This window comes from Petromyzon marinus, assembly GCF_048934315.1.
Source record: "Petromyzon marinus isolate PM22_M1 ecotype Great Lakes invasive population chromosome 70 unlocalized genomic scaffold, UKy_Petmar_22M1.pri1.0 chr70_unloc.2, whole genome shotgun sequence".
Taxonomy (NCBI): domain Eukaryota; kingdom Metazoa; phylum Chordata; class Hyperoartia; order Petromyzontiformes; family Petromyzontidae; genus Petromyzon; species Petromyzon marinus.
The window spans coordinates 499,067-513,832 of NW_027422604.1; the positions used below are offsets into that span (position 1 = coordinate 499,067).

The 14,766-nt window shown below is 56.1% G+C and overlaps 1 protein-coding gene and 1 long non-coding RNA gene across 2 annotated transcripts in view; one reads left to right on the plus strand and one right to left on the minus strand.

Moving 5' to 3' along the window:
- Nucleotides 1-14,766, minus strand: part of LOC142908102 (uncharacterized) — a 228,097-nt gene that overhangs the window by 65,229 nt on the left and 148,102 nt on the right. The window lies entirely within an intron of this gene.
- LOC142908105 (uncharacterized) overlaps nucleotides 2,549-14,766 on the plus strand; it is a 34,481-nt gene continuing 22,263 nt past the window's right edge. Inside the window, exons 1-5 of the mRNA XM_076058331.1 lie at nucleotides 2,549-2,655; nucleotides 7,486-7,567; nucleotides 9,743-9,823; nucleotides 10,356-10,657; nucleotides 14,583-14,627. Of these exons, the coding sequence (XP_075914446.1) occupies nucleotides 2,549-2,655; nucleotides 7,486-7,567; nucleotides 9,743-9,823; nucleotides 10,356-10,657; nucleotides 14,583-14,627 (617 nt within the window). The remainder of the gene's footprint in view (nucleotides 2,656-7,485; nucleotides 7,568-9,742; nucleotides 9,824-10,355; nucleotides 10,658-14,582; nucleotides 14,628-14,766) is intronic.

Genomic DNA, 14,766 nt, shown 5'->3' on the forward strand with positions numbered 1-14,766 from the left:
CAGAGGGTCAGGTACTCCAAAAGCACGAAGAACGACCCAGAGCCCAGGCCTACTGATGGTATCATAGGCCTTGACCAGGTCAATAAAGCAGAGATGTAGGTCTTGTTGGAATTCCCTACACCTCTGCTGTAGCAGACAGAAAGAAAATATGGCATCTGTGCAGGACCGCCCTTTCCTGAAACCGCATTGGGGCTCCGCAAGCCTCTCCTCAGCGTGCCTGGCAAGGCGATGTTGAATAATCCTTGCCAGGACCTTTCCCGGCACACTGAGGAGTGAGATGCCCCTGTAGTTGTTACAGTCTGTGCGGTCCCCCTTCTTAAAGAGGGGGACCACCAGGGCATCCTTCCAATCCTGCGGAACCCGTCCAGTGGCCCAGACCGTTGTTATGATGTCATATAGGGCAGTCTGTGCACAAACACCACCCTCCCTCAGCATTTCGCTTGGGAGATCATCTCTGCCCGCTGCCTTTCCTGGTCTCAGACTCTGGATCGCCTTCAGTACTTCCTCAACAGATGGCACCTCAGCCAGCCACTCACAGGGGGTGACTTCTTCCAATATTTGAGGCACCGCAGCCTCAGCAGGGTCATCCTCACTTTGTGCCACGATGTTTTCCTGGCTGAGGGATTTTTCCCTCCCCCAGGACCTCACAGAAATGCTCAGCAAATCTGCAAACCTGTTCCTGGGGGTCGGAGATTGGATCACCGTTTTTTCCCCTAATGATGATGATGACACACTGATACACACACTGACACACACACTGACACACACACTGACACACACATACTGACACACACACTGACACATTGACACGCACTGACACACACACTGACACATTGACACACACTGACACACTGACACACACTGACACACACACACACTGACACACACACACACTGACACACACACACACTGACACACACACTGACTCACACACATACTGACACACACATTCTGACACACACACACTGACACACACTGACACACACACACTGACACACACACACTGACTGTGTGTCAGTGTGTGTCTGTCTGTGTGTCGACTGTCAGACACACAGAGAGAGACAGAGACAGACAGAGACACAGAGACACACAGAGAGAGACAGACACAGAGAGAGACAGACACAGAGAGACAGAGACACAGAGACAGAGACACCCAGACACACAGACAGAGACACACAGAGACAGACAGAGACACACAGAGAGAGACAGACACAGAGAGACAGAGACACACAGACAGAGACACAGAAACACAGAGAGAGAGACAGACAGAGACAGACAGAGACACAGAGACACACAGAGAGAGACAGACAGAGAGACGGAGACACAGAGACAGAGACACACAGAGAGACAGAGACACACAGACAGAGACACACAGACACAGAGACACACACACAGAGACACACACACACAGACAGAGACACACAGAGAGAGACAGAGACACACAGAGAGAGACAGACACAGAGAGACAGAGAGAGACAGACAGAGAGAGACAGACAGAGACACAGAGACACAGAGACAGACACAGAGAGAGAGACAGAGACACAGAGACAGACAAACACACACACACAGAGACACAGACACAGAGACACACAGACAGAGACACAGACACAGACAGAGACACACAGACACAGAGACACAGAGACACACAGAAACAGACAGAGACACAGAGACACACAGAGAGAGACAGAGACACACACAGACAGAGACACACACACAGAGACAGACAGAGACACAGAGACACACAGAGAGAGACAGAGACACACACACAGAGACACACAGACAGAGACAGACAAAGACACAGAGACACACAGAGAGAGACAGAGACACACACAGACAGAGACACAGAGACACACAGAGAGAGACAGAGACACACACACAGACACAGAGACACACACACAGAGACACACACACAGGGACACAGAGACACACAGAGAGAGACACAGACACACACACAGAGACACACACAGAGACACACACACAGAGACACACACACAGAGAGAGAGACAGAGACACACACACAGAGACACACAGAGAGAGACAGAGACACACACACACAGACAGAGACACAGAGACACACAGAGAGACACAGAGACACACACACACAGAGACACAGAGACACACGCACAGAGACACACAGAGAGAGACAGAGACACACACACACAGAGACACAGAGACACACACACACAGACACACAGAGAGAGACAGAGACACACACACAGACAGAGACACAGAGACACACAGAGAGACACAGAGACACACACACACAGAGACACAAAGACACACACAGAGACACACAGAGAGAGACAGAGACACACACACACAGAGACACACACACACAGAGACACAGAGACACACACACACAGAGACACACAGAGAGAGACAGAGACACACACACACAGACAGAGACACACAGAGACACACACACACAGAGACACACACACAGAGACACACACACAGACAGAGACACACAGAGACACACACACACAGAGACAGTGTCGGGGAGGCTGGCCGCTGTCTCCCCGCCCGTCTGTGATCCACCGCTTCCCCCATGCGTCTCGGTCCGACCCCGCGGTGCACGAAGCCGCGGACAGTCGACGCAGCACGTGGGCCTGGCTGGGAGCGAGGCCTGGCTGCCCTGCGACTCGTCCCACGGACGTGCCAGTAGCAGGCCCGATGACTCCCCCGCTCCTTGACGACTCCACAAGAAGCCGACTGACTCGCCCCCCGAACCTTCCCTGCCCTCTTTGTGGTCCCTACATCAAAGGCAACGTGCCGCCAAATCCGCTGGCCTCTCGTCCAATCACGGGCCTCGGATTTGCCGCTCCTTGCTAATCCGATCGGTGCTCTCTCCGACGTCCGCTTTCTCCTCTTGAGCCAAGTGAAGCTGACCCGGCGAGAGGGCCTCCGCCACCCAACACCTACCTGCTGCCCCGCGTCGAGCGAGGTTGTTTAATATCCGCGGAGGCTCTGCAGCCCCGCCGTGACCACGTGATCACGGTGCACGCCTGCCTCGGGGGAGGTCGCCCAATCCCCTGGTCGCAGGAAACCATGAAAGTTCCGTGCCCTGGGAGGGCTTCTGGGTGAAAACCTGTCGGACACGTGACCTACCCTCAGGGCTCTACGTGGGAGTGTGTCTGTGTGTCTGTGTGTGTCTGTGTGTGTCTGTCTATGTGTGTCTGTGTGTGTGTGTGTCTGTGTGTGTCTGTGTGTCTATGTGTCACTGTGTGTCTGTGTGTGTGTGTCTGTGTGTGTGTCTGTGTGTGACTGTGTGTGTGTATGTATGTGTGTATGTGTGTGTCACTGTGTGTGTGTCTGTGTGTGTGTGTCACTGTGTGCGGTCAAGGGATGGCTTCCTATTGCTCAACCACGTTATGTATGCTGATGATTTGGTAATAGCTGCTCAGTCAGAGGAGGAGTTGGAGACGCTGCTGCTGAGACTGGAGCGTGCCACTAAGAGGTGGGGCCTTACCATCAGCCCCACCAAAACTAAGCACCTGCCTGGGTTTGTACCATCGGACACTCCACCCCCACAACTCCCAATCGGTGATGGGGCAGTTGTGGAGAGAGTGGAGAGTTTCCCATACCTGGGCAGTGTGCTTATGACTGGCTCCAGTTTAACAGCAGAGGTCTCACTCCGAATCAGTCGAGCAGCAATATATTTTCATCGGTTGCGTAACGCTGTGTGGAAGCTACCTGGTCTGTCGCTCCACACTAAGCTTCAGGTCTTCTCGGCCACGGTCATTCCCTCCCTTCTCTACGCTTGCGAAACGTGGACCCCCCTAATGGAACATCTTCGCCGGTTAGAAACATTTAGGTTGGCCTGCCTACGATCCATCCTGGGTTTAACCAGACTGGATTGTGTGATGAGCTCACAAATCCTTGAAAGATCTGGGCAAGGTCCCATCGGTGAGCTCCTCCGGCGGGCAAGGCTGCGATGGCTGGGTCATGTAGCCCGCATGCCCAGCCACCGCATGCCGAAACAGCTTTTGTTCGGCCGGATTGAGGGGGCTAAGGGGGCGCGGCACGGGCTAGAGAAGAGATGGAGTGATGTGGTACAGGAGGACGTGGAGCTGAGTGGACTTGCCGATGACTTGTACCAGCGGTGTCAAGATCGGCCTCTGTGGAGGAGGCTCGTGAAGGATGCTACTGGGCAGTTGGAGGCAGTCGCCCTCCAACAACAACGGAGGGCGGAGGAGCGACGCTCAGAACAACGAGCGGAGCGCCGGGTGGCTAAAGCACAGCAGGTTGGCACAGTAGGGGGCACAGGTCGTGCATCAGCCAGTAATCTCAGTCAGTCGACCCGTGGCACCTGGGTCTGCTCCGTAACCTCCTGCCAGCGGGCGTTCGACACTTCACGTGGCCTCAGGGTGCACATAGCCTGGCACAAGCGTCGTGGTGACGTCACCGCCACTTAGTGGCGAATGGCGGTTGTTGTTGTTGTGTGTAAATGTGTGTGTCTGTGTTATATACTTAATTTGCCATTCGGCCACGGTCATTCCCTCCCTTCTCTACGCTTGCGAAACGTGGACCCCCCCTAATGGAACATCTTCGCCGGTTAGAAACATTTAGGCTGGCCTGCCTACGATCTATCCTGGGTTTAACCAGACTGGATTGTGTGAGGAGCTCACAAATCCTTGAAAGATCTGGGCAGGGTCCCATCGGTGAGCTCGTCCGGCAGGCAAGGCTGCGATGGCTGGGTCATGTAGCCCGCATGCCCAGCCACCGCATGCCGAAACAGCTTTTGTTTGGCCGGATTGAGGGGGCTAAGCGGGCGCAGCACGGGCTAGAGAAGAGATGGAGTGATGTGGTACAGGAGGACGAGGAGCTGAGTGGACTTGCCGATGACTGGTATCAGCGGTGTCAAGATCGGCCTCTGTGGAGGAGGCTCGTGAAGGACGCTACTGGGCAGTTGGAGGCAGTCGCCCTCCAACAACAACGGAGGGCGGAGGAGCGACGCTCAGAACAACGAGCGGAGTGCCGGGTGGCTAAAGCACAGCAGGTTGGCACAGTAGGGGGCACAGGTCGTCCATCAGCCAGTCATCTCAGTCAGTCGACCCGTGGCACCTGGGTCTGCTCCGTAACCTCCTGCCAGCGGGCGTTCGACACTTCACGTGGCCTCAGGGTGCACATAGCCTGGCACAAGCGTCGTGGTGACGTCACCGCCACTTAGTGGCGAATGGCGGTTGTTGTTGTTGTTGTGTGTCAATGTGTGTGTGTCTGTGTTATATACTTAATTCGCCATTCGGCCACGGTCATTCCCTCCCTTCTCTACGCTTGCGAAACGTGGACCCCCCCTAATGGAACATCTTCGCCGGTTAGAAACATTTAGGCTGGCCTGCCTACGATCCATCCTGGGTTTAACCAGACTGGATTGTGTGAGGAGCTCACAAATCCTTGAAAGATCTGGGCAGGGTCCCATCGGTGAGCTCCTCCGGCAGGCAAGGCTGCGATGGCTGGGTCATGTAGCCCGCATGCCCAGCCACCGCATGCCGAAACAGCTTTTGTTTGGCCGGATTGAGGGGGCTAAGCGGGCGCGGCACGGGCTAGAGAAGAGATGGAGTGATGTGGTACAGGAGGACGTTGGCTGAGTGGACTTGCCGATGACTGGTACCAGCGGTGTCAAGATCGGCCTCTGTGGAGGAGGCTCGTGAAGGATGCTACTGGGCAGTTGGAGGCAGTCGCCCTCCAACAACAACGGAGGGCGGAGGAGCGACGCTCAGAACAACGAGCGGAGCGCCGGGTGGCTAAAGCACAGCAAGTTGGCACAGTAGGGGGCACAGGTGGTGCATCAGCCAGTAATCTCAGTCAGTCGACCCGTGGCACCTGGGTCTGCTCCGTAACCTCCTGCCAGCGGGCGTTCGACACTTCACGTGGCCTCAGGGTGCACATAGCCTGGCACAAGCGTCGTGGTGACGTCACCGCCACTTAGTGGCGAATGGCGGTTGTTGTTGTTTTGTGTCAATGTGTGTGTGTGTCTGTGTTATATACTTAATTCGCCATTCGGCGACGGTCATTCCCTCCCTTCTCTACGCTTGCGAAACGTGGACCCCCCCTAATGGAACATCTTCGCCGGTTAGAAACATTTAGGCTGGCCTGCCTACGATCTATCCTGGGTTTAACCAGACTGGATTGTGTGAGGAGCTCACAAATCCTTGAAAGATCTGGGCAGGGTCCCATCGGTGAGCTCGTCCGGCAGGCAAGGTTGCGATGGCTGGGTCATGTAGCCCGCATGCCCAGCCACCGCATGCCGAAACAGCTTTTGTTTGGCCGGATTGAGGGGGCTAAGCGGGCGCAGCACGGGCTAGAGAAGAGATGGAGTGATGTGGTACAGGAAGATGTGGAGCTGAGTAGACTTGCCGATGACTGGTACCAGCGGTGTCAAGATCGGCCTCTGTGGAGGAGGCTCGTGAAGGATGCTACTGGGCAGTTGGAGGCAGTCGCCCTCCAACAACAACGGAGGGCGGAGGAGCGACGCTCACAACAACGAGCGGAGCGCCGGGTGGCTAAAGCACAGCAGGTTGGCACAGTAGGGGGCACAGGTGGTGCATCAGCCATCATCTCAGTCAGTCGACCCGTGGCACCTGGGTCTGCCCCGTGACCTCCTGCCAGCGGGCGGTCGACACTTCACGTGGCCTCAGGGTGCACATAGCCTGGCACAAGCGTCGTGGTGACGTCACCGCCACTTAGTGGCGAATGGCGGTTGTTGTTGTGACTGTGTGTGACTGTGTGTGACTGTGTGTGTGTGACTGTGTGTGTCTGTGTGTGTGTGACTGTGTGTGTCACTGTGTGTGACTGTGTGTGTCTGTGTGACTGTGTGTGTGTCACTGTGTGTGACTGTGTGTGTATGACTGTGTGTGACTGTGTGTGTATGACTGTGTGTGTGTGACTGTGTGTCTGTGTGTGTGTTCATGTGGGGGTGTTGGGGGAGGGGCTGTGACGGAATCCGGGTGGCTTCGTTGCTGCCCCCCCCGCCGCCGCAGGCCACGGCTCACAAAGAGACATCACAGAGAGCAGCTTCACTGGCGTGGCACCACAACACAGAGAGAGACACACACAGAGACACAGTGATACACACACAGACACACACACAGTGACACACACAGTGACACAGAGACATCACAGAGACATCACAGAGAGCAGCTTCACTGGCGTGGCACCACAACACACACACAGAGACATCACAGAGAGAGACACACACAGTGACACAGAGACACACACAGAGACATCACAGAGAGAGAGACACACACAGACACACAGAGACATCACACAGTGACACAGAGACACACAGTGACACAGAGACATCACAGAGAGCAGCTTCACTGGCGTGGCACCACAACACACACAGAGAGAGAGACACACACACAGACACACAGTCACACACAGTGACACACACAGAGAGACACACACACAGTGACACACACACAGACACACAGTCACACACAGTGACACACACAGAGAGACACACACACAGTGACACACACACAGACACACAGTCACACACAGAGACACACACACAGAGAGAGAGAGACCTCCTTGGCTGTCCCGCTCGAGACACGTGGCCCTGCAGGTGAGTGGTGAAGGTGGTGGTGAGTGGTGGTGAGGGTGGTGGTAAGGGTGGTGGTGAGTGGTGAGTAGTGGTGGTAGTGATGGTGGTGATTGTGATGGTAGTTGTAGTGGTGGTTGTGATGGTGGTTGTAGTGGTGGTTGTGATGGTGGTTGTAGTGGTGGTTGTGATGGTGGTTGTAGTGGTTGTTGTGATGGTGGTTGTAGTGGTGGTTGTGATGATGATGGTGGTGTTTGTCATTGGCGAGTATGATGACCGGTACCAGCCTCTGTGGAGGAGGAGGCTCGTGAAGGACGCTGTTGCTAATGGGCAGTGCCAGGCTAGGTGCACCGTGAGGCTATTGGGCAGTTGGAGGCAGTCGCCCTCCAACAACAGCGGAGGGCGGAGGAGCGACGCTCACAACAACGAGCGGAGCGCCGGGCGGATAAAACGCAGCGAGTTGGCACAGTAGGGGGCACAGGTGGTGCACCTAGCCTGGCACAGCAGGGGGCACAGGTGGTGCATCGGCCACTCATCTCAGTCGGTCAACCCACGGCACCTGCAGGGTCTGTCCCGTGACCTCCTCCTGCACCTAGCCTGGCACAGCAGTCAACCCATGGCACCTGCTGTGTCTGTCACGTGACCTCCTGTACCTAGCCTGGCACAGCAGTCAACCCATGGCACCTGCAGGGTCTGTCCCGTGACCGCCTCCTGCACCTAGCCTGGCACAGCAGTCAACCCATAGCACCTGCTGGGTTTGGCACAGTGGTGACGTCTTTACGAATGACGTCAGTTTTTAGTCTCCTTGCATTGGTGGTTTATAATTCTCTAATACTGTATACACACACACATACACACACACACATACACACACATACACACACACACATACACACATACATACACACATATACATACACATACATACACACATACACACACATACACACATACACACACATACATACACACACATACACACATACATACACACATACATACACATATACTGATCGGTGTAGACACAATCTCTCACTCACTCATTCACTCACCCACTCACCCACTCACTCATTCACTCACTCACTCACCCACCCATTCACCCACCCACTCACCCACCCACTCACCCACCCACTCACCCACCCACCCACTCACCCACTCACTCACTCATTCACCCACTCACTCATTCACTCACTCATTCACTCACTCACCCACCCACTCACCCACCCACTAATCCATCCACCCACCCACTCACCTGCCCTCCCATCCACACAACCACAAACTCATCCACATTCTCACTCACTTACCAACACACACAGACACTTCCTCATACTGACATAATTTACCTACTCACCCACTTCCCCATACTCCAACCATTCTCCCCCCTCCCCCACTCACCAATATCCCCACCAAATCACTTCCTCACCCACTCACACACCCACTCGCCCATCCACTCACCCACTCACAGTTCACTCACCCACTCACTCACCCATCCACTCACCCACCCACTCATTCACTCACCCACTCACCCACCCACCCACTCACTCACCCATCCACCCACCCACCCACTCATTCACTCACCCACTCACCCACCCACCCACTCACCCATCCACCCACCCACCCACTCACCCACCCACCCACCCACTCACCCACCCACTCACCCACCCACCCACCCACTCACCCACCCACCCACCCACTCACCCACCCACCCACCCACACACACACCCACTCACCCACTCACCCACTCACCCACCCACTCACCCACTCACCCACCCACTCACCCACTCACCCACCTACTCACCCACCCACTCATTCACTCACCCACCCACTCATCCACCCACCCATCCACCTCAAACGATGTCCACCCCTCCCGAGCCTCGACCCCGCAGCCGCACATCGGCCGTGCCCCCCACAACCACCACCACCCTCTACAGATTCGTCTCGCGCGAGCCACACAAGCTGAGCTTCGCCAAGGGGGCCTCCATGGTCGTGCTGAGGCCGCACCAGCCCGAGGACTTGAGGCCAATTCCCCGGGTCGCCTCCCCCACGCCCCTGTCCCCCACCCCCCTGTCCCCCACCCCCCTGTCCCCCACCCCCCTGTCCCCCACCCCCCTGTCCCCCACCCCCCTGTCCCCCACCCCCCTGCCCCCCACCCCCCTGCCCCCCACCCCTGCCCCGCCGCCGCTGCTGCCACCTCCCCAGGGCGACCTGGTCTGGGCGCTGTGCCAGGACACAAAGTCGCGGCTCGGACTCGTGCCCTGGCACTACCTGTGGACTCCCCAGGTGAGTGACAGTGGTGGTGATGGTGATGGTGGTGATGGTGGTGGTGATGGTGGTGATGGTGGTGGTCATGGTGGTGATGGTGGTGATGGTGGTGGTGATGGTGATGGTGGTGATGGTGGTGGTGGTGATGGTGGTGATGGTGGTGATGGTGGTGGTGATGGTGGTGGTGATGGTGGTGATGGTGGTGGTGGTGATGGTGGTGGTGATGGTGGTGGTGGTGATGGTGGTGATGGTGGTGATGGTGGTGGTGATGGTGGTGGTAGTGGTGGTGATGGTGGTGGTGGTGGTGGTAGTGGTGGTGGTGATGATGGTGATGCTGTTTGCCAAACTGGAAAGCAAAAATAACTGGGGACACTTCCGCCAGATTGGCTGCGTCTATCAGTTGGTGGAGGGGTTCACAACACAGCAGCATCGTCATCGTCGTCCCTCCACCAGGGAGACTCTGGCAGGATCACGATGCGTCTCCCTTTGGTGGACAACCAGAATAATCCGTTCATTGAATGGCTTCTCGTTCACGGTGGACCCCTCCCAGCAGAACTCCGGCAGAAGATTCAGCGGCTCCGCTTTGGCAGCGGGAGACGGCGGCGGCGGCGGCGGCGGCCTAGAAGGTGGACTAGGAGGTGGACTAGGAGGTGGACACGGTGGTGGAGGTGGCCTGGACGCCGGAGGAGCCGGAGGGGGTGGACCGGTGGGCGAGTCCAGGTGGACGGCCCGGCGTGCAGTGTGCCGCACGTTGCCCTGGGAGGTGGAGCTCCGTGCGGGCGAAGTGGTGGACCTGCTGGCGCGCAGCACCGACGCCTGGTGGCTCGTGAGCAGAGTGGCCGGGGAGCGGCGGTGAGTGAGCCACGGGGACCTCCCCCTAGGTACACTCGGCCTCAAGTCGGCACGAGCGGCGTGGGTGGCGGTGGCTGTGGTGGCGGTGGTGCAGCGGTTAGCGCTACGCTGCGCTATGAACCTGGCAACACGAATTCGATTCCCGCTCACGGCCGACACCACCAGTGACGATTGTCCGAACCGGTCTTGGGTCTAACCTAGGTCGACTCAGCCTCAAATGAGTACCTGGTGTAGCGGTGTGTAGTGAACATCGCTAGCACTGGGGAGATAAAGGCGGCCGGGCTGGTGCTGGCCACCCACCCCCTGCTGCTGCTATTTGCTAACAGCACTTGCCCCAACAGACTGTTAGAGGCTACACGGGGGATCTTTGTTTTTGGTGGTGGCTGTGGCAGTTGCTGTGACTGTAACCCCCCCACCCCCTTCTCTAGGTTGCTCCAGGAACAGGAGCCTACTCCGATTGGCCAGCTACAGAGGAGAGGCTGCCACTCCTCTGTCGGGAGCTGGACCGGTACCGCCTGGAACTCTGTGGAAACCAGGAGGTCTGGTGGACCGGCTCTGGCTCCTGCCACCATGAGGGGTGGACAGTCCTCTAATCGGGGCAGCAGACTGCCAAACAACAGGGAGTGGCTCTTCTTTTAAACAGAATAATGAAGGGGGCGTGGGAGCGTGGCGGTGAGGTGTGGGAAGCTGTAAGCCCCAGGCTACTTTGGGCTCACCTTCCCATTAACAAGAGGCGAGGAGTGGTGGTCGTGATTACTTATGCCCCCACCGAAGATGAACATCCGTGGAGGGATAGCAGGCAAGGCCGATGAGTCGGATGCCTTCTATGACCTCCTGTCACAGGTGCTGGCTAAAGTGGCTCCTCGGGATAGAGTCATCTTGTTGGGTGACTTCAATGCCCGAGTTGGTCATGATGCTGGCACCTGGTCTGGAGTGATTGGAGGGCATGGGCCGGATCAGCTCAATAACAACGGTAGGAGGCTGCTAGATTTTTGTGCAGCTTGTAATTACCAACACGCTGTTCGGGCATCAGTGCATCCACACAACATCATGGATGCACGCCGGGTCCAAGCAAGAACATCTGCTGGACTACATAGTGACGGACCAGCGGATGCGAGCCCATGTCCTTGACACCAGGACATACCGTGGCGCTGATCTGCCCATTGACCATCGGCTTGTCATCTGTAAGATGCGCCTGCCATTCTTCCACTCCGGTGGTGGGTGTACACCCAGGACCCCATTCCAATCTAAGGTGTCCTGGTCTCAGTTAGCTGATGGAAGTTGCAAGCAAGAATGTCATTATTGCTTGCAGCTGGGGTTGGCATCGTCCCCCACTCCTCCTGATGTCGAAGGTAAATGGGCGAGGTTTAGAACTGTGGCTCATGCAGCCGCAATGGCTGCTTTGGGTACACGGTCCAGACCTCCTCAGAGACCCTGGCTGACAGAAGAGGCTGAGAGAAAAGCGACAGGCCCACTCTCACCGTCTACAGCATCCCGCGTGGAGAATGAGGAGGCTTTACCGCAGCTTTCGCTCGGAGGTTCGGAGAGCCGTGAGGTGCTGCAAAGATGGGTGGTGATCGCGGGTTGCTGAGGAGATGGAGTCTGCCTCAGTGGACCACGATCACAAATCGCTCTTTAATTCCATAATAAAGTAACTTGCAGCACCACACTTATTACCATCATTAGGGGAAAAAACGTTGATCCAAACTCCGACGCCCAGGAACAGGTTTGCAGATTTGTTGAGTATTTCTGAGGTCTTGAGGGAGAGGAAATCCCTCAGCCTTGAAAACATCATGGGGCAAATTGGGGATGACCCTGCTGAGGCTGCGGTGCCTCAAATATTGGAAGAAGTCACCCCCTGTGAGTGGCTGGCTGAAGTTTCGTCTGTTGAAGTACTGAAGTCTTAGACCAGGAAAAGCGACGGGCAGAGATGATCTCCCAAGCGAAATGCTGAGGGAGGGTGGCGTTTGTGCACAGACTGCCCTACATGACATCATAACAACAGTCTGGACCACTGAATGGGTTCCGCAGGATTGGAAGGATGCCCTGGTGGTCCCCCTCTTTAAGAAGGGGGACCGCACAGACTGTAACAACTACAGGGGCATCTCACTCCTCGGTGTGCCGGGAAAGGTCCTGGCAAGGATTATTCAACATCGCCTTGCCAGGCACGCTGAGGAGAGGTTTGCGGAGCCCCAATGCGGTTTCAGGAAAGGGCGGTCCTGCACAGATGCTATATTCTCTGTCCGTCTGCTACAGCAGAGGTGTAGGGAATTCCAACAAGACCTACATCTCTGCTTTATTGACCTGGTCAAGGCTTACGATACCATCAGTAGGCCTGGGCTCTGGGTTGTTCATCGTGCTTTTGGAGTCCCTGACCCTCTGCTCACGATCATTAAGGACCTTCATGATGGTGAGCGGGCCCGGGTAAAACTACGTGGCCGGGAGTCAGAGCCATTCCCTGTACACCTTGGGGTGCGACAGGGATGTCCTCTGGCTCCCACATTATTTAACATCTATTTTGACCACGTAGTTCGTGAAGCCTTCAATAGCTGTACCGGGGGAATCTCCATTTGGTACAGATATAATGGGAGGCTGATCGATGCCCGGGTGCGGTCAACGGATGACTACCTATTGCTCAACCACGTTATGTATGCTGATGATTTGGTAATTGCTGCTCACTCAGAGGAGGAGTTGGAGACGATGCTGCTGAGACTGGAGCGTGCCACTAAGAGGTGGGGCCTTACCATCAGCCCCACCAAAACTAAGCACCTGTCTGGGTATTTTGTACCATCGGACACTCCACCCCCACAACTCCCAATCGGTGATGGGGCAGTTGTGGAGCGAGTGGAGAGTTTCCCATACCTGGGCAGTGTGCTCATGACCGGCTCCGGTTTGACAGCAGAAGTCTCACTCCGAATCAGTCAAGCGGCCAGGGGCGGAGCCAGGATTTTAGGCCGGGGTGACATTCAACAAATTTGAATTTCAAGAATGATTAGAGAGTCAGGCTGTTGAACTAGACGCCATCGGTTTGGCGACACACTCTGACAATGCAGTTGCATGGAGTCCGCCAGACCGAGTGTCGTACACTTGTACGCAGAATGTCACCCTCCCTGGCTCCGCCCCTGCGAGTGGCAATATCTTTTCATTGGCTGTGCAGCGCTGTGTGGAAGCTACCTGGTCTGTCGCTCCACACGAAGCTTCGGGTCTTCTCGGTGAGCTCCTCCGGCGGGGAAGGCTGCGTTGGCTGGGTCATGTAGCCCGCATGCCCAGCCCCCGCATGCCCAAACAGCTTTTGTTCGGCTGGATCGAGGGGGCTAAACGGGCGCGGCACGGCCTGGAGAAGAGATGGAGTGATGTGGTACAGGAGGACGTGGAGCTGAGTGGACTTGCCGATGACTGGTACCAGTGGTGTCAAGATCGGCCTCTGTGGAGGAGGCTCGTGAAGGACGCTACTGGGCAGTTGGAGGCAGTCGCCCTCCAACAACAACGGAGGGCGGAGGAGCGACGCTCACAACAACGAGCGGAGCGCCGGGTGGCTAAAGCATAGCAGGTTGGCACAGTAGGGGCACAGGTGGTGCATCAGCCAGTCATCTCAGTCAGTCGACCCGTGGCACCTGGGTCTGCCCGTGACCTCCTGCCAGCGGGCGTTTGACACTTCACGTGGCCTCAAGGTGCACATAGCCTGGCACAAGCGTCGTGGTGACGTCACCGCCACTGAATGGCGGCTGTTGTTGATGGTAATGATGGTGATGATGATGGTGATGATGGTGGTGATGATGATGGTGATGATGGTGGTGATGATGGTGGTGATGATGGTGGTGATGGTGATGATGATGGTGATGATGATGGTGATGATGGTGGTGATGGTGATGATGATGGTGATGATGATGATGGTGATGATGATGATCGTGGTTTCTCACCCTAGGGAGATTGGATATGTGAAACGAGAACATTTGCAAGAGGTGGAAAGGTAATCACCATCATCATCACCATCATCATCATCACCATCATCATCACCATCATCATCACCACCATCATCATCACCATCATCACCATCATCATCACCATCATCATCACCATCATCATCATCACCAAACATCACCATCATC